This window comes from Leucoraja erinacea, chromosome 10 (genome assembly GCF_028641065.1).
Source record: "Leucoraja erinacea ecotype New England chromosome 10, Leri_hhj_1, whole genome shotgun sequence".
NCBI lineage: Eukaryota > Metazoa > Chordata > Chondrichthyes > Rajiformes > Rajidae > Leucoraja > Leucoraja erinaceus.
This window is the reverse complement of record NC_073386.1, coordinates 59,534,393-59,553,020: the sequence shown is the minus strand read 5'-3', so window position 1 is coordinate 59,553,020 and position 18,628 is coordinate 59,534,393. Positions and strand designations below refer to the sequence as shown.

General features: G+C 44.3%; 1 protein-coding gene across 1 annotated transcript in view; it reads right to left on the bottom strand.

The window, feature by feature from the left end:
- Nucleotides 1-18,628, bottom strand: part of LOC129700667 (adhesion G-protein coupled receptor D2) — a 311,685-nt gene that overhangs the window by 80,379 nt on the left and 212,678 nt on the right. Inside the window, exon 24 of the mRNA XM_055641248.1 lies at nucleotides 1,279-1,361. Within this exon, the coding sequence (XP_055497223.1) occupies nucleotides 1,279-1,361 (83 nt within the window). The remainder of the gene's footprint in view (nucleotides 1-1,278; nucleotides 1,362-18,628) is intronic.

Below are 18,628 nucleotides of genomic sequence, written 5' to 3'. Positions count from 1 at the left end.
TCCACAGCTAGGCTGACGATGATTGTCATCATCGACCTCAACCTTCAGTCCACATCTCCCTTCGCAGTTGCTTCTAGCACCTTGTCGACGTCCTCGTCGAACTGATACCAGACTGCCGTCTTGCAGGCCTGAGGCCATCTGACTCGACGAGACTCAAGAGATTAGTGTACAAAATTGGAGCACATGGTAGTGGGGGTTGGGTATTGACATGGATAGAAAATTGGTCGACAGACCGGAAACAAAGAGTAGGAATAAACGGGCCCTTTTCAGAATGGCAGGCAGTGGCGAGTGGAGTGCCGCAATGCTCGGTGCTGGGGCCCCGACTATTTACAATATATATTAATGATTTAGATGATGGGATTAAAAATAACACTAGCAAATTTGCAGATGACGCAAAGCTGGGTGGCAGCGTGAACTGCGAAGAGGATGCTAGGAGGTTGCAGGGTGACTTGGGACAGGTGGAGTGAGTGGGCAGATGCATGGCAGATGCAGTATAATGTAGATAAATGTGAGGTTAGAATAAAGGGGGGGGGGCATTTAAAACTGAGATGAGAAAAAACGTTTTCACCCAGAGAGATGTGAATTTGTGGAATTCTCTGCCACAGAAGGCAGTAGGGGCCAATTCACTGGATGAATTTAAAAGAGAGTTAGATAGAGCCCTGGGGGCTAGCGGAGTCAAGGGATATGGGGAGAAGGCAGGGTTACTGATTGTAGATGATCAGCCATGATCATATTGAATGGTGGTGCAGGCTCGAAGGGCCAAATGGCCTCCTCCTGCACCAATTTTCTATGTTTCTGTGTTTCAGAATGAGAGTCAGGGGAGAGGGAGACACCCAGAGAGGGACTCTCAGTCTGAAGGGTCTCGACCCGAAACATCATCCATTCCTTCTCTCCAGAGATACTGCCTGTCCTGCTGAGTTACTCCAGCATTTTGTGTCTATCTTCGATGTGAACAGTATATGTATGTACACTTGCACAGTATATATACACAGTGGCACTGCAGCACACACACACATGCAAGTCTATTACATGAATGTGTGCATATATAATTGTTTTATATACATTTGCATGCTTATATTCATGGACCTTTACATTAAATGTGCACGTTACACATAACATACATGTAATATAGGAAACACAATCTTCTGAAAACCTTAGGACAACAAAAGTTTATCACAGCTTGCTTGGGTCAGATAATCACAGCATGGCCATGGGTGTTGATGTTGTCTGGGCTACGGGATTACAGGCTGGTACAAAAGGTTAGTGTGGAGACCGTACCTTGGTGCAGGTGGAGGGGCTCTGAGAACAGCTGGACAGCTCATCATCCGCTCCTGCTGGCAGGCTGGGTGTGGACATCTGCCCTGTGGGACAGCAAGTACCAGAGGGGACAGTCATTGTAACATCACTCAATCCAAATCCAACTATACATCTGCTCAAGTTAACATTGAAATCACAGTGACCGAGGTGACTACTTCCTGGAACGTTGCAACGCCTACTGTGGTGAAGAAAGCACGTTGGCCTTCCTCAGTCAAGGCACTGAGTACAGGCGTTGGGATGTCATGCTGTAAGTGTGCAAGACCACACTCGGAGTATCGTGTGCAGTTCTAATTGCCTTGCTATTGGAAGAGTGTGATTAAGCTGGAACAGTACAGGAAAATTCACCAAGATGCAACCCGGCTGGAAGGCTTGAGTTCATAAGGTCATAAGTGAAAGGACCCATTCGGCCTATTAAATCTACTCTGTCATTAAATCATGACTGATCTATCTGTCCCTCCTGACCCCATTCCCCTGCCTTCTCCCTGACACCTGTATTAATCAAGAACCTATCTATCTCTGCCTTAAAAATACCCATTGACTTGGCCTCCATAGCCTTCTGTGGCAATGAATTCCATAGATTCTCCACCCTCGAACTAAAACAAACCTCCTCATCTCCTTCCTAAAGCAACGTCCTTTAAATCTGAGTCTATAACCACTGGTCCTGGACTATCCCGTGAGTGGCAACATCCAGTTATGAGGTTGGACAGACTAGGACCTTTTTACCCTGGAGTGTCAGAGGTTGAGAGGTAGCTTTAAGGTTTGGGTTATAGAATTATATAAAATTGTAAGATGAAAAACCAGTCTTTAACCCAGGACAGGAGAGCCAAAACTAGAGCATACAGATTTAAAATGCGAGGGGGAAGATTTAATATGCACCCGAGGGGCAAGCCTTTCCACAGAGAGGGTGGCGGGACTAGCATTGACATTTTGGTCAGCATGAACAGGTTGGGCTGAAGGGCCTGTTTTTGTGCCACTTAACTCTCTCATTCTATTCAATGGTTCCCTTCAGTGTGAACCTTGGCACTGCAAGTCAAACATGGCAGATAACAACAACAACTTTGATCGTCTCGTCATTATATATGATCTTCCACGGGGGGAAAATGAGATGAAATAGCTCACAAATGAAGCAGTCACCTCTAGATTAACTTCGACAGTATGTAACGTCATAATGCACCGAGTTCACATACCACGCACGTTATCTAACAGCAGGAGATTTATATTTTTAAACATGGAAAATTCGTCCTAGTCTTCTTTAAAGACTTCATAATAGTGTACACTTCCATGATTGACACTAAAACCTCGTTATCTCATTGAGGATGCATCAGGATCAGGATCATTATCAGGAGGCATCACAGCTGGGATTGGGAACAGCTCCATCCAAGACTGCAAGAAATTGCAGTGGATTGTGGAGGCAGCCCAGACCATCACACAAACCAACCTCCCTTGACACCATTTATACCTCACGCTGCCTCGGCAAGGCCAGCAGCATCATCAAGGACAAGTCACAGCCTGGCCACTCCATCTTCCCCCCTCTCCCATCAGGCAAAAGGTACAGAAGTGTGAAAATGCACACCCCCAGATTTGCGAACAGTTTCTTCCCAGCTGTTATCAGGCAACTGAACCATCCTACCACAACCAGAGAACAATGCTGAACTCCTATCATTGGTGACCTTTGGGCTATCTCTGATCGGATTTTGCTGGCTTTACCTTGCACTAAACGTTATTCTCTTAACGTGTATCAAGTTCACTGTAAATGGCTTGATTGTCATTTCTTTCTGCTGACTGGTTAGCATGCAACAAAACCTATTCGCGGTACCTCAGTACAAGTGACAATAAACTAAACTTATAAACTGATAGCGGAAGACAATGAAGGATGTCTTCAAATAGAAGGAACATCAGTACCAATCTCAATTAGATCCTCACTCTTATGCTCTTCACTTCACCATTGGCTTGTAGTTAATGGATAGATACTTTACTAACAGCCCAGCAGTGCCCATTATTCAAACACCATCAGATCAAAGCAGGCACTGATTCAGCCCAAATGGACATTTAATTTAATGCAGGAAGGAACTGCAGACACTGGCTTATACAGAGAATAGGCACAAAATGCTGGAGTAACTCAGCGGGTAAGGCAGCATCTCTTGAGAAAAGGAATAGATGACGGCTCGGGTCCGAACCCATCTTCAGACATTCTTCAGGGCATTTCATTCCATTCATCTTCTTTTAAAATCTATTGACAATGAACTATTTAATGGCTTCAGAGTGGAGCGTACGTGGGGAAACTGGTTTCAAAGAATTGTAAACCCGCTGATCATCATCACCTCTTTCACTAAACAATGCTAACATATGCATTTCAGAAATTGCGCTCCTAATATTGATTGGATGACCAACTTGAGATTCATTCTAAGGATGAATGCTCGGAATAGATTTGGATACAGAAATCAATTCAGAAGTTATTCCGGAAAGTGCAGGATTGCAGCATTTAATCCCACATACCTTACCTTGACATCAACTCTAGAACCTTTACGTAAGATAAGTTCGTAAGTTCATAAGTAATAGGACCAGAATTAGGCCATTCAGCCCATCAAGTCTACTCCATGGCTGATCTAACCTTCCTTCTCAACGCCATTCTCCTGCCTTCTCCCATAACCCCTGACACCCGTACTAATCACAAATTTATCTCTGCCTTAAAAATATCCATTGACTTGGTCTCCAAAGCCATTTGTGGCAATAAATTCCACAGATTCACCACCCTCTGACTAAAGAAATTCCTCCTCATCTCCTTCCTGAAGGAATGTTCTTTTATTCTGAGGCTATGACTTCTGGTCCTAGACTCTTCCATGATTGGAAACACCCTCTCCACATCCACTCTAACCAGGCATTCATCTGGTGTGAGCTCATTACACTGCAGGGTTAATACGAACAATCGTTTTTTTTTTGCTCATGCCGTATAAATGTTGGGAGCTTACGAGGTTCAGAGCTGCGATGGAAGCGATACGTGGAACACGGCGACTTGGCATCCTCACGCTATTTATTTGTAGCACAAAATAAAATAAGTCGTAGTACTGGAAGTTGATGTAAACAGCTGGAAATAGCAGTTCACATCTTGTGCACTTTGTTCAAGCCATCTGGATGTCCCATTGTGTTTGGTCAGCTCCGACTGTTGACATCTGACAGTTGATGTATGTTCTGTTCATGTAAACCACCGAGCCTGCTCTTGGGAACCCTGTGCTTCGGGATCTTAGATTTTTTCCGTGAAAATTTCTGTCAGACGGGAACAAAGTTGTCCGTATCCTCTGTGGCAACGCACCAAATTCCTCGGGCATTTTATTGGAGGGCTGTTCTGCTTTAGTTCTTTGTGGGTTGTGAAAACTCTGCCAAAAAGTTCCAGTTAGCAGCTGGGAGTATGTCAGCTGACAGGAATGATCTTTCAATATGCACGGTGGAATACAGAGGAAGCTGCTCCTGAGAGAATCATATTTGTGTGTGTGTTTGACAAGAAAGACATCGAACAAATGAGCCACTACAGAAGTCACATCATTGTTGTTTGATATTCTTCTGTCCCTCTAGCACAGAGGAATGACAGGGGAGACTATACAGCATTACCAACGGAACAATGGTATTCATTGGTAACTGCACAACACATACACATAGATCTGGACTAATATAGTTGCAAGCTCAGCTCACCCAAATATCATTTAAATCATAGAAACATAGAAAATAGGTGCAGGAGCAGGCCATTCGACACTTCGAGCCAGCACCGTAATTCAATACGTCATGGCTGATCATTTAAAATCAGTAGGTACACAAAATTGCTGGAGAAACTCAGCGGGTGCAGCAGCATCTATGCAGCAGCATCTATGGAGCGAAGGAAATAGGCGACGTTTCGGGTCGAAACCCTTTGGGTTTCGGCCCGAAACGTCGCCTATTTCCTTCGCTCCATAGATGCTGCTGCACCCGCTGAGTATCTCCAGCAATTTTGTGTACCTTCGATCTTCCAGCATCTGCAGTTCCTTCTTGAACACATTTAAAATCAGTAGCCGGTTTCTGCTTTTTCCCCCATATCCCTTGATTCCTTAAGAGCTATACCTTAAAAACATCTAGTGAATTGGCCTCCACTGCCTTCTGTGGCAGGGAATGCCACAGATTAACAACTGTGGACTGAGAATGATGGAGCTCATTCCAGGTACAAACATTAATCAAGACCAAAACACAAAGTGCTGGAGAAACTTTCAGAGGAATCGATCGGATGGATACCCTTGCCTAGAGTAGGTGAATCGAGGACCAAAGGTGAAGGGGACAAGATATTATAGGAATTTGAGGGGTAACTTTTTCACACAAAGGGTGGTGGGTGTATGGAACGAGCTGCAGGAGGAGGTACTTGAGGCTGGGACTATCCTAATAACCATATATAACCATATAAAAATTACAGCACGGAAACAGGCCATCTCGACCCTTCTAGTCCGTGCCGAACACGTATTCTCCCCTAGTCCCATATACCTGCGTTCAGACCATAACCCTCCATTCCTTTCCCGTCCATATAACTATCCAATTTATTTTTAAATGATAAAAACGAACCTGCCTCCACCACCTTCACTGGAAGCTCATTCCACACAGCCACCACTCTCTGAGTAAAGAAGTTCCCCCTCATGTTACCCCTAAACTTCTGTCCCTTAATTCTCAAGTCATGTCCACTTGTTTGAATCTTCCCTACTCTCAGTGGGAAAAGCTTATCCACGTCAACTCTGTCTATCCCTCTCATCATTTTAAAGACCTCTATCAAGTCCCGCCTTAACCTTCTGCGCTCCAAAGAATAAAGCCCTAACTTGTTCAACCTTTCTCTGTAACTTAGTTGCTGAAACCCAGGCAACATTCTAGTAAATCTCCTCTGTACTCTCTCTATTTTGTTGACATCCTTCATGTTTAAGAAACAGTTAGACAGGTAGATGGATAGGACAGGTTTGGAGGGTTAGGGACCAAACGTGGGCAGGTGGGGCCAGTGTAGCTGGGGCATGTTGGCAAGTGGACAAGTTGGGCCTGTTTCCACAGTGTATCACTTCTATGACTCTATAACTCATTGGGTAAGTGCAGCAACTGTGGAGGGGATGGACAGGTGATGTTTCAGGTCGGGACCCTTCCCCAGATTGAAAGTTAGCCAACCCATTTACTTTCTGCTAACTTCATCCTACATCAGACTCCAGCCTGCGTGAGTTATGCAGGACGAGGTGACAACTCGTTCAACGTCCATTGGGTGAGATCTAGTGATCCAACAGCAAGCTCCAAAGCCTCTGGAGTTGTTCTGCGATCTCCAGAAATTAAAAGCAAATCTCTTAACCAGCAGCGTGAGTAAAACCCAGGAGAAAAATTCTTCAGAAAACCATGAAAAAACCGAAGGTGGACACAAAGTGCTGGAGTAACTCAGCTAGTCAGACAGCATCTCTGGAGATAAAGGATGGGTGACTTTTCAGGTGGGGACCTTTCTTCAGATTGAAAGCAGAGGGGAGGGAACTGGAGCAAAGCAGGACAGGCGATAAATGGCCAAGGAAGGTTGGAGCCCACAATGGCCCATTGTTGGCTGGGGAAGGGATACATAGAAACATAGAAACATAGAAAATAGGTGCAGGAGTAGGCCATTCGGCCCTTCGAGCCTGGACCGCCATTCAATATGATCATGGCTGATCATCCAACTCAGTATCCTGTTCCTGCCTTCTCTCCATACCCCCTGATCCCTTTAGCCACAAGGGACACATCTAACTCCCTCTTAAATATAGCCAATGAACTGGCCTCAACTACCTTCTGCGGCAGAGAATTCCAGAGATTCACCACTCTCTGTGTGAAAAAAGTTTTCCTCATCTCGGTCCTAAAAGATTTCCCCCTTATCCTTAAACTGTGACCCCTTGTTCTGGACTTCCCCAACATCGGGAGCAATCTTCCTGCATCTAGCCTGTCCAACCCCTTAAGAATTTTGTAAGTTTCTATAAGATCCCCCCTCAATCTTCTAAATTCTAGCGAGTATAAACCGAGTCTATCCAGTCTATCCAGATACAAGGATATGAACAGTGGAACTAGAAGGACAACCAGGGTGGGGGCGGGCGAGAGAGGAAATGCAAGAGTTGTTGGAAAGCAGAAGCCAATATTCATACCACTGGGGTGTAAGCTGCCCAAACAAAATAAGAGGTCCTGTTCCTCGAATTGGGACCTGCAGAGTGTCCGGTTTTGGTTTGGAGTCCTGATGCCAGGAGTACTGGCTGAGCCCAGGGCACTCCCGATCACCAGGGCACGGTGTGTCAGGTCTCATGGGCAGCCGGGCAAGGCCTACTCTCAGAGCAGTTGAGGGCTCATGGTAGGAGCCAGCCCTGCCGAGCTCACTCAAACACCAGACTGGTAAACTCCCAAGCAATCCTCACCCACTGCAAAGGGACACAGAGTGCTGGAGCCCGCCAGCCCAGGCCAGGCACCATCTCTGCAGCACATGGACAGGTGACGCCTCAGGTCCAGACTCAACAACTTCAACTTGCTGAAGATAGCTCATAAGTGATAGGAGCAGAATTAGGCCATTCGGCCCATCACGTCTACTCTGCCATTCTATCATGGCTGATCTATCTCTTCTTACTTACCTCATTCACCTGCCTTCTCCCCATAACCCCTGATACCCACATTAATCAAGAATCTATCTATCTCTTCCTTAAACATATCTTTTGACTTGGCCTTCAAAGCCTTCTGCAGGGTTGAATTCCACAGATTCACCACCCTCTGACAAGAGAAATTCCTCCACATCTCCTTCCTAAAGGAACGTCCTTTAATTCTGAGGCTGGTTAACACAAGTGGAAACATCCTCTCCACATCCACTCTATCCAGGTCTTTAGCTATTCGGTAAGTTTCAATGAGGTGTCCCCTCATTCCAGAGGCTCAGTACTGTCAAACGCTCATCGTATGTTAACCCACTCATTCCTGGTCACAAAGGAAACAAAAAGGTGGAGTAACTCAGCGGGTCAGGCAGCATCTCAGGAGAACCAGGAACAGGCGGCGTTTCGGGTCGAGACCCTTCCTCAAACATCCGACTCACCTTCACCTTGCTTCTGTCTATATCTGGTTTCAACTGTATCTATATTTCACACTAACTATGATATCCAAGGTTGCATTATCAATTCTGCTCTAGATCACTCCCGGATAATGCATTGTGATCTTGTTCAACGTTATGTTTATTTTTATCAACAGAAATTCTGCGTTGCCGGAAAGCAAAGACCCAAACATGTCTTTTGGCAAAGCATCGTTCCAAGATCACTTCATCAGTGGAATTCCACGCAAAGAAGAGTCAATTAACCACCGAGTGGTCAAATAAAATCCATGCAACCAAGGTGGCCGTTAGAATAACTTGACCACCTCCAACTTCAGCAGTCCCTTGAGATTGAGTATGACTTGCTTCCACTCTGGTTTTGAGGGTTCTGGTGAGACTAGTGTGGGAACCGCACTGCCTTCAGGGTGATGCTGGGGACAGGCAGGTGAGTACTGTAGCTTTGTGGTGATACACTCGCTCAATTCATAACTTCATAAGTGATAGGAGTAGAATTAGGAGTAGAATTAGGCCATTGAGACCATCAAGTCGACTCGGCCATTCAATCATGGCTCCCTCCTAACCCCATTCTCGTGCCTTCTCCACATAACCTCTAACACCCGTACCAATCAAAAATCTGTCTATCTCTGCCTTAAATATATAGATATAGATATAGATATGCCATTTATTGTCACTATACATGTACAGTGAAACTGAAAGCTGCTCGTACTCAGTGCATACATACAATTAGCACAAAAAACAAGAAACAGAAAAAACAAAAAACAGAAGGGAGATGGAATAGAAGGGGTGGAATAGGTGCACAAATTCTGCGGCGCTACATACATATATACATATATACAGATGGAAGTCCGTGTTGGGCGGTGTAGTCAGTGCATGTGTGAATTTGAATTTATAGTAGATATAATTCTCGGAAAGCAACTATTCCTGAGTCTGTTTGTCCTGGATTTGATGCACCTATAGCGCCTTCCAGAGGGCAGCAGGTCGAACAGTCCAAACGCAGGATGGGAGCTGTCTTTGATGATCTTCTTTGCCCTGCTAAGGCAGCGGGAGGTGTAGATGTCCATCAGGGAGGGGAGAGGGCAGCCAATGATCCTCTGCGCTGTCCTGGTTACCCTCTGAAGCCTCTCCCTGTCTGCCATGGTGCAGCTGCCATACCATGCTGTAATGCAGTATGTCAGCAGGCTCTCGATGGACGAGCGGTAGAAGGTCAGCAGCAGGTTAGAGTCCAGGTTGTGCTTCCTGAGGACCCTCAGGAAGTGTAGCCGCTGCTGAGCCTTCTTGATGACCGCTGTCGTGTTGTCCGTCCAGGAGATGTCAGCAGCGATATGGACGCCGAGAAACCGGAAGGTGTTGACCCTCTCCACACACTCGCCGTTGATGTGTAGGGGGGCTAAGTCGGTGCTGTGCCTCCTGAAGTCGACAATGAGCTCTTTTGTTTTCCTGGTGTTCAGAGCCAGATTGTTTTCTGAGCACCAGGTTGTCAACTCCAGGACTTCCTCTCTGTAGGCTACCTCGTCTCCCTTTGAAATAAGTCCGACCACAGTAGTGTCGTCAGCAAATTTGACGATGCAGTTGTTGTGGTGGGCCGGACTACAGTCGTAGGTGTAGAGACAGTATAAGAGGGGGCTTAGCACACAGCCCTGTGGGGAACCGGTACTCAACCTGAGAGTGGAGGAGAGGTGGGGGCCGAGTCTCACAGTCTGGGGCCGATTGGTGAGGAAATCCTTTATCCAGGCACATGTGACAGTGGGGAGGCCGAGAGTGACCAGTTTACCAATGAGAATGTCCGGAATGATTGTATTAAAGGCTGAACTAAAATCCACAAAGAGCATCCGGACGTAGCTCTGCCCCTGCTCCAGATGGCTCAGCACAGAGTGGAGAGCTACGGTGATGGCGTCTTCTGTGGATCTGTTTTTGGCGATAGGCGAATTGGTGGGGGTTGAAGTCTGGTGGTAGATAGTCCTTGATGTGCTGGAGGACCAATCTCTCGAAGCACTTTGTGATTACCGGAGTGAGGGCCACAGGACGGTAGTCATTAAGGCTGGTGATGGGAGACTTCTTCGGCACAGACTTATCCACTGACTTGGCCTCCACAGCCGTCTGTGGCAAAGAATTCCACAGATTCGCCACTCAAAGAAATTCCTCCTCATCACCTTCCTAAAAGAACTTCCTTTAATTCTGAGGCTATGACCTCTAGTTCTAGACTCTCTCACAAGTGAAAACATCGTCTCCACATCCACTCTATCCAAGCTTTTCACTTTTCTGTACGTTTTAATGAGGTCAGCCCTCATTCTTCTAAACTCCAGTGAATACAGGCCCAGTGTCGACAAACGTTCATCATATGTTATGCTACCTACACACAAACTCTCTGTGCTCCCATGGAACAGCTACAGACACTCAATGCCATTCCAAGTGCTCCGTGTCCACTTTGAGCTGTCCATGGAGATAGTAATTGACAGCAGGAGGTGAAGCGCTGCACATACCAGTTTGCATTGACGGTGCTAAAGTTGAGACGGTTGAAAACTTCAGATTCCTAGGAGTAAATATCACCAATGACATCTCCTGGACCACCCATATTGAAGCAACAACCATGAAAGCACACCAATGCCATGACATCCTTAGAAGGCTCAGAACGTTCGGCATGTCCCCTACAACTCTCAACAACTTCTACAGATGCTCCATAAAACACATTTTATCGGGATGCATCACTGCATGGTTTGGGAACAGCTCCATCCAAGAGCGCAAGAAATTGCAGCGAAATGTGGACGCAGCCCAGACGATTACACAAACCAACCATTGATTCCATCTACACCTCACGTTGCCTCAACAAGGCCAGCAGCATAATCAAGGATGAGTCGCACCCTGGTCACTCCCTCTTCTCCCCTCTCCCATCAGGCAAAAGTTATAGAAGTGTGAAAACGCACACCTCCAGATTCAGGGACAGTTTCTTCCCAGCTGTTATCAGGCAACTGAACCATCCTACCACAACCAGAGAGCAGTGCTGTACTACTATCTACCTCATTGGAGATCCTTGGACTATCTTTGATTGGACTTTACCTTGCATGAAACGTTATTCCCTACACTGTATCTCTACACTGGGAATGGCTGGATTGTAATCATCTTCAAATCCAGTGTTAAAACACATTTGTACTCCCTGGCTTTTGACCATGCCTGAGGCTTTGCTTCTGTTTGTGGTGTTTTTGATGTTTCTTTATTTTACATGTCTTTTCCTACTATTTCTTTTGATTGTTATTTTTAGTGTGTATTAACTTTTTTGTCAATGATTAGTGGTGTACAGCACTTTGTTGCAGCTATGTTTGTTTTTAAAATGCTCTATAAATAAAATTATTATTATTATTATTATTATGTATTGCCTTTCCGCTGACTGGATAGCACACAACAAGAGCTTTTCACTGTACCTCGGTACATATGACAATAAACTAAAACGGAAACATGGCCAGAGGTTTCTGTGTTGTCACTGGGGATGTTGTTTTTGGAGATCCCCAAGGAGATTTTGAGTTCATCCTTGATTAGATTTTCTGTTGAATGGCTTGATAATTGCTCCCTATGACAGGGCCCCAAAATGAGAGCCTGCGTCAAAGATAGAGTTGAGGGCAGGATGGATGTGACGTGCCCAACATATCTGACCAAGGATAACAGCTGGAGATGTGGGCTACAGACTGGACACTGGTGTTGGTTAACTTGTCCTTCCATTGACTATGAGGATATTGCCAAGACAAGAAGATGAACAAGACCTTGACACAACTCAATGACCATCAAATACATATTTTGGTGAGGTTACAAAGATATGCCAGGATGACTCCAGATATACAGTAATACCACAAAGAAAAGCTCTTTGGCCCACTGCTGACCAAAATGCCCCTTCGAAGCTAACTTGGGGTTCAGTAAGTGAGCAGAGATATGTTTACGGCAGAAAATGCAAAGAGCAGATTTAATAAGCACACTTAACATCATAAATTGTTTCTGTTGAGTAGATGTGAATATGAGCAGTCGGTCAGTGAGTCAGATTGATGATAATTGCCAAGAAGAAAAGAGAAATGTTGGCTTGTTGTGAGATGGAACTTATTGTCTGAAAGGGAACCACATTCATTAAAAGAAATGTGGGAATTACATATTTGCGGCACGGCACTGGAAAGAGTGGGAGAGGTGAGGAGTCTTTCTCAAAGACCCGTCACAGGCCCGGTGGGCATGAATGCTGTGATCCAACACAATCTCCAACCACATGGAAACATGGTTTGGCTGTGGCAAGCTATATATCTGCAGAAAACTACAAGGCATAAAAAGTTAAAACTCTGTACTTAGAAGCAATTAAAATAATGTTTCTGTTTAGCAGGAATCACAGATTTCGAAATATACTGTATATTCTGCTATTAAATCAATTTTGCAGCTGTTATTTGCAGCGAGCCAATTTTAAGGCTTTCCAACTCAAGCTCTTCCTCCCCCATGGCTATTTGGATTAAAAGACCGAAAATCACCACTGATTTAATATAAGAACAACAGTTTGAAGGACCCAATTTCTTCCCAATATTTCCATCACAATATACTTATTAATCTCTTACTAATATGCAGGGACATCCACAGCATGGACTCCGCAAACACCATTGCTTTGTATGGAGTAGTGATGTCCAAGATAAAGCTGAACGATCTCTATCTACATCCCAATCAAGAACACTCCAGGGCAGCTGCAAGTTACCGACGCTCAGCAATGGAATGTGTAGGAAGGAACTGCAGATGCTGGTTTCTGCCGAAGATAAATGCTGGAGTATCTCAGCGGCACAGGCAGCATTTCTGGAGAGAAGGAATGGGTGATGTTTCGCGTCGAGACCCTTCTTCAGAATTCAACTCAAACCGTCACCCATTCCTTCTCTCCAGAGATGCTACCTGTTCCATGAGTTACTCCAGCATTTTGTGTCTATCCTCAATATTAGAATGCCTGCTTGTCTTGAAGGACTTTGAATGGAGAAATTTCAAAGGAATTAAATTTGATCCTGTGCATACGCTACCCTCTATTACATCAATAAACGCTTGCAGTACATAAGCCTTTAAAATAAAATTTCAAAGCATTAAACCTGACACCACTAAATTTATAGAAAGTACTTTAATATTAAAAGAGCCTACTGTCTATGATCTGTGGCACAATGCTAAGAAATTTAATGCAAAGGCTTCATTCAGAAACTCTTTTGTACTCTCACCTCTGGCAATGTAAAAAAAAAAATCAAAATTTTATAGTGCAACTGGGAACACGAGGATACGAGAAAACTGTGTAATTACCTTAATCTTTTTATTATAATTCATGATTTCAAGAGCACTCACTTTATGCAATAATCTTTAAACCTCCCATCAAACCACGGTGGGCCATTAAGCAGGGAAAGGAAAATGCACTGAGGCATGTCATCACATATTTACAGTAACTGCGGATTTTAACAGACATGGCCAAATCTATATGACACTAAGTAAATACATGTAACGCAAATTAAATGGTAATTTAAGGGTAAGTTGGTTTTTTATCAAAGATAAAGGAATTAATGATATCTAAATTGTGAGGGTAATAATTTTGCTGATGAAGTAGTTATTTCCTCTGGTGCCCTATTCATTATGTAAAGTTAAAAATGTACCGTAGTCCGTGCCACAAATTCCTTAATGATATCCAGCACCTGCTCATCTGGTACATTTTTAATTAACACTCTAAGGAGGTTTGTCAGTAGTAATCAAAAACATTGTCACTTATAAAGCTGTGGCAAAAAATCAATAGTTTTTCATCAGAAAAGGTTATTTCTGGCATAAGTGAACCATTTAATTACTTCATTCAAATAAACAGAACTGCACATTTTAATGCCTCGATTCTATGAATCAATACAGCCCATACATTTTATTAAGCAGCAACATGTAGGAAGATATTTTACTCCTTCTAATCAAGGCACAAGCATGTTCCTTATTTTCATTTCCTTGGCAACGGCAATAAGTTTCAAGTCCCATGCAACCCTCTGATTTATACACAGGAATTGACTCCCGTGGCAGAAGCACAGTGATGGGTGACTAGTTCTCAACAGTAACCTACTGGCACTTGACAAAGTGCCTGGAGCAGAATGAATTCACTTCTTTTTTCCTCGGTCATCAACAGGCTCTGCCCTGAGCCCCCACCCCCGGCCTGATGTATGTGACAGGTCTCGTCGTTTTTGACTGGGAAACTGACTGGCAGGGCTCATCCTTGCAGTGCCAACTTTGCATTCTCCGTCTGCAAAGTGGGGCCGGGAACACGAGAGGATTTAACGCTAACATAACATTTATGGATAGTTTGAAACAATGACACTGAACTGCAACTCCCGACACAAAAAAAAAAAAAATAGAAGAGCATTAACTTTCAATTCTCCTCCAGGCATTGCTTCACAGCTCCTGGCTATTGCTTTTTGCAATTTCTCCCCAGAGAGTCAGGAGTTATTACCCCTGTCGATGGAGGAGAAAGGGATGTTATTCCCCCGTCACCCACCCAACTCTGGCATATTCCCTTCCCTGATCTATAGCCTTCCACAGAAACAGAGGCTGACATGCTGTTAGTTCTCAACTATGTCACATTCATCTAGCTGCACTGCTGCAATTATTTCAGGACCAGATTGGCACAATGTCGGATGAAAGGAGTCAGATGAAAGGAGCTTCAAAGCAGAAATGGTGCAAAAGACACAGCTACACTGAAGCGAATGCAAAAGGTGCAGAGTTACCATGATGGCCATTATCTACATCCGTGTTAAAACCAGAACCCGGCACTGAATGAGCAGGCCTTACATGTCCTTTGCATTGTCCTGGTCTACAGTATGTAAATAAATCACTGGTTTGCATTTGAAAGCAGAACCAATAACTCTGATTAATTGTGGTTTTAACTGGTGCTAGAAGACAATAAAGACATATTTTCTGGGCAGCAGATGCACTCTATACTGCGTCTCCACAATATGGATTTTCACTGGGATGACAGCCTGATTAGGTTGTGTTTTTAAGTGCTTTACATGGAGAAATATGGAATAATATCGACAGATTTCGCTGGTTGGAGCTGGCATTTACAATTGGAACCACCATTGTTCAAGTAATTAAGTAAGTAAAGTAAGTAAATAAGTTTATTGGCCAAGTATTCACATACAAGGAATTTGCCTTGGTGCTCCGCCCACAAGTAACAACATGACACACTGTGACAGTTACGAATGACTCAGAAAACACTAAACATTAATAATAATAAAACATTAATGATAAAACACCATTGATCAAGCATGTGAACCAACAAAAGACCAGATCAAACGGAGGCTACAGATTTTTGGCTGTTGAGTAGAGCAACTACTTGTGGATTTTATGTCTGGCTGTGGCAGCTTTGACAATCCGGAGTCACCTTCCAGAGGGAAATGATTCAAAGTCAACTGTGTGAAGGTAAAGGGCCTGTCCCATGAGCATGCGACTCCATGCGGCAAGCACGACCTAACATGGTCGCTTGAGCCGTACGGCCTCGCGGGGCCGGTCCCACTTCGATCGCTGGAGCCGTATCAAGTTGTGCGGAGACCATGCTCGACGGGCGAAAATGCTGGAGTGACTCAGCGGGCCAGGCAGCACCTCTGGAGAGAGGGAATGGGTGATGTTTCGGTTCGAGACCCTTCTTCAGACTGAGAGTCAGGGAAGAGGAAGACACAAAGATAAGGAAGGCTAAGGTGTGAAAACAAGACATCAAAAGAGATGCAGCTCTTAGCTCAGAGAAGGTGACAACAATCAGCTGCCTGAAATGAAATGTCCATGTTTCAGACAATATGAGACGATGAATGTACTCTGTGACTGAGAACATCTAGCTGCTCAGCCTTATCTTCTTCATGGGAGGTCAGACCTCATCATGGGATGTCAGAAGGATGAGAGGATATCTTAGAGAAACATATAACATTTTTAAGGGATTAGACAGGCTAGATGCAGGAAAAGTTTTCCCGATATCAGGGGTGTCCAGAATCAGGGGTCACAGTTTAAGAATAAGGCGTTGACAATTAAGGACTGAGATAAGGAAAAACCTTTTCACCCAGAGAGATGAGAACCTGTGGAATTTTCTGCCACAGGAGGTAGTGGAGGCTAATTCACCGGATGTTTTCAAAAGAGAGTTCGATATAGCTCTTAGAGCGAATGGAATCAAGGGATATGGGGAGAAAGCAGGGAAGGGATACTGATTTTGGATGATCAGCCATGATCATATTGAATGACGGTGCTGGCTAGAAGTGCCGAATGGCCTCCTCCTGCACCTATTTATATGTTTCTATGGTTGTCATCTCAGCCCTGCCACCTAGACCCAGGGACACTGTAGGCTGGGTATCCCCAGCACCATCTCACCCATGTTCTCCACATATTCTCACTGACATCCTACTTGCTCACAAAGATACAAACATTACGCCCAACAGAACCAAATTATATATTTTAATACAGTTTTACGGCCAGTGAGAAAAAAAAAAAAAAACATTTCCAGGTAAGATTTAAAATATTTAGGAGAATTTAAATATTTGTTTTTAAGTGGCAACAATATTGTATGAGAATATAAAATTTATGACCGTTATGAGACACAAAATGCTGGAGTAACTCAGCGGGACAGGCAGCATCTCTGGAGAGAAGGAATGGGTGACGTTTCGGGTCGAGACCCTTCTTCAGACCCGAAATGGCACCCATTCCTCTGCAGAGAGGCTGCCTGCCCCGCTGAGTTACTCCAGTATTTTGTGTCTATCTTCGGTGTAAACCAGCATCTGCAGTTCCTTCCTACACATTATAACCATTGTGCATCGGGGGGAATGTGTGAGCAGAGTATTAATTGATAGAGGTGGATAATCCACAGACAATAGACAATAGGTGCAGGAGTAGGCCATTTGGGCCTTCGAGCATGGCTGATCATCCCCAATCATTACCCCGTTCCTGCCTTCTCCCCATATCCCCTGACTCCGCTATTTTTAAGAGCCCAATCTAGCTCTCTCCTGAAAGCATCCAGAGAATTCCACAAAATCGCCACTCTCTGTGAGAAAAAGTGTTTCCTCATCTCTGTTCTAAATGGCTTACTCCTTATTCTTAAACTGTGGCCCCTGGATCTTGACTCCCCCAACATCGGGAACATGTTTCCTGCCTCTAGCGTGTCCAAGCCCTTAACAATCTTATATGTTTCGATGACCATCTGAGTGTTATAGAAACCGGCTGAATCTGTGGCACTGTGAGTGTACGAGACTGGTGTATTCCCAGCGAGCTGAGGCTCTATAAAGCGCTGGTCAGGCCGCATTTGGACCACTGTGAGCAAATTTGGGTTGTGCTGGCTCTGGAGAGGGTCCAGAGGAGGTTTCCAAGAATAATTCCAGGAATTATTGGGGTAGCATATGATAAGCGTTTAACAGCACTGGGCCTCTACTTGCTGGAGTTTAGAACATTGAGGGGGGAACCTCATTGAAACTTACAGAATAATGAAAGGCACAGATAGAGTGGATGTGGAAAGGATGTTTCCACTGGTGGGAGAGTCTAGAATCATAGTCTGAGTCAAAGCCTCAGAATTAAAGGGCGCTCTTTTATAAAGGAGGTGAGGAGAAACTTCTTTAACCAGAGGGTAGTCAATCTGTGGAACTCATTGCCACAGAGGGCTTTGGAGGCCAAGTCAGTGGATATTTTTAAGGCAAAGATAGACTTGTTCTTGATTAGAACGGGTGTCAAGGGTTGTGTGGAGAAAGCAGGAGAATGGGATTCAGTGGCAGAGATCAGCCATGATTGAATGGCATAATGTGCTTGATGGGCCGAATGGCCTAATTCTACACCTATAACTTGTGAATTTGTGAATCCACACTGACTCGTGCATATCCACTGGTTACATGAGCCTGGTTTTACAACTTTCCCTGCAACAATGGCAACGTATCATGAAAATCTGGTCAGCTTGGGACACTATCGGAAACGTGACATATTGAGATTGTTAAATATAAATCTCATAAACTATGTACCACTAGATTCAACTAGTTTCTCTAATAACTCTTAATGCAAAACAAATAAAGGAACAATAACTTAAAAATGCTTACATTTGAAAAAAAAAAAAGCTTTTAAAACTATTTATTTCAAAAAAGTACACAAAATATTGGATGACTAGTAATGAACAGAACCAATATGTACAATATTGTACAATATGTACAATATGTACAAATCCAGAATCAACAAATTTACCCCCTGGGTAGGCAAAACGTACCCTCT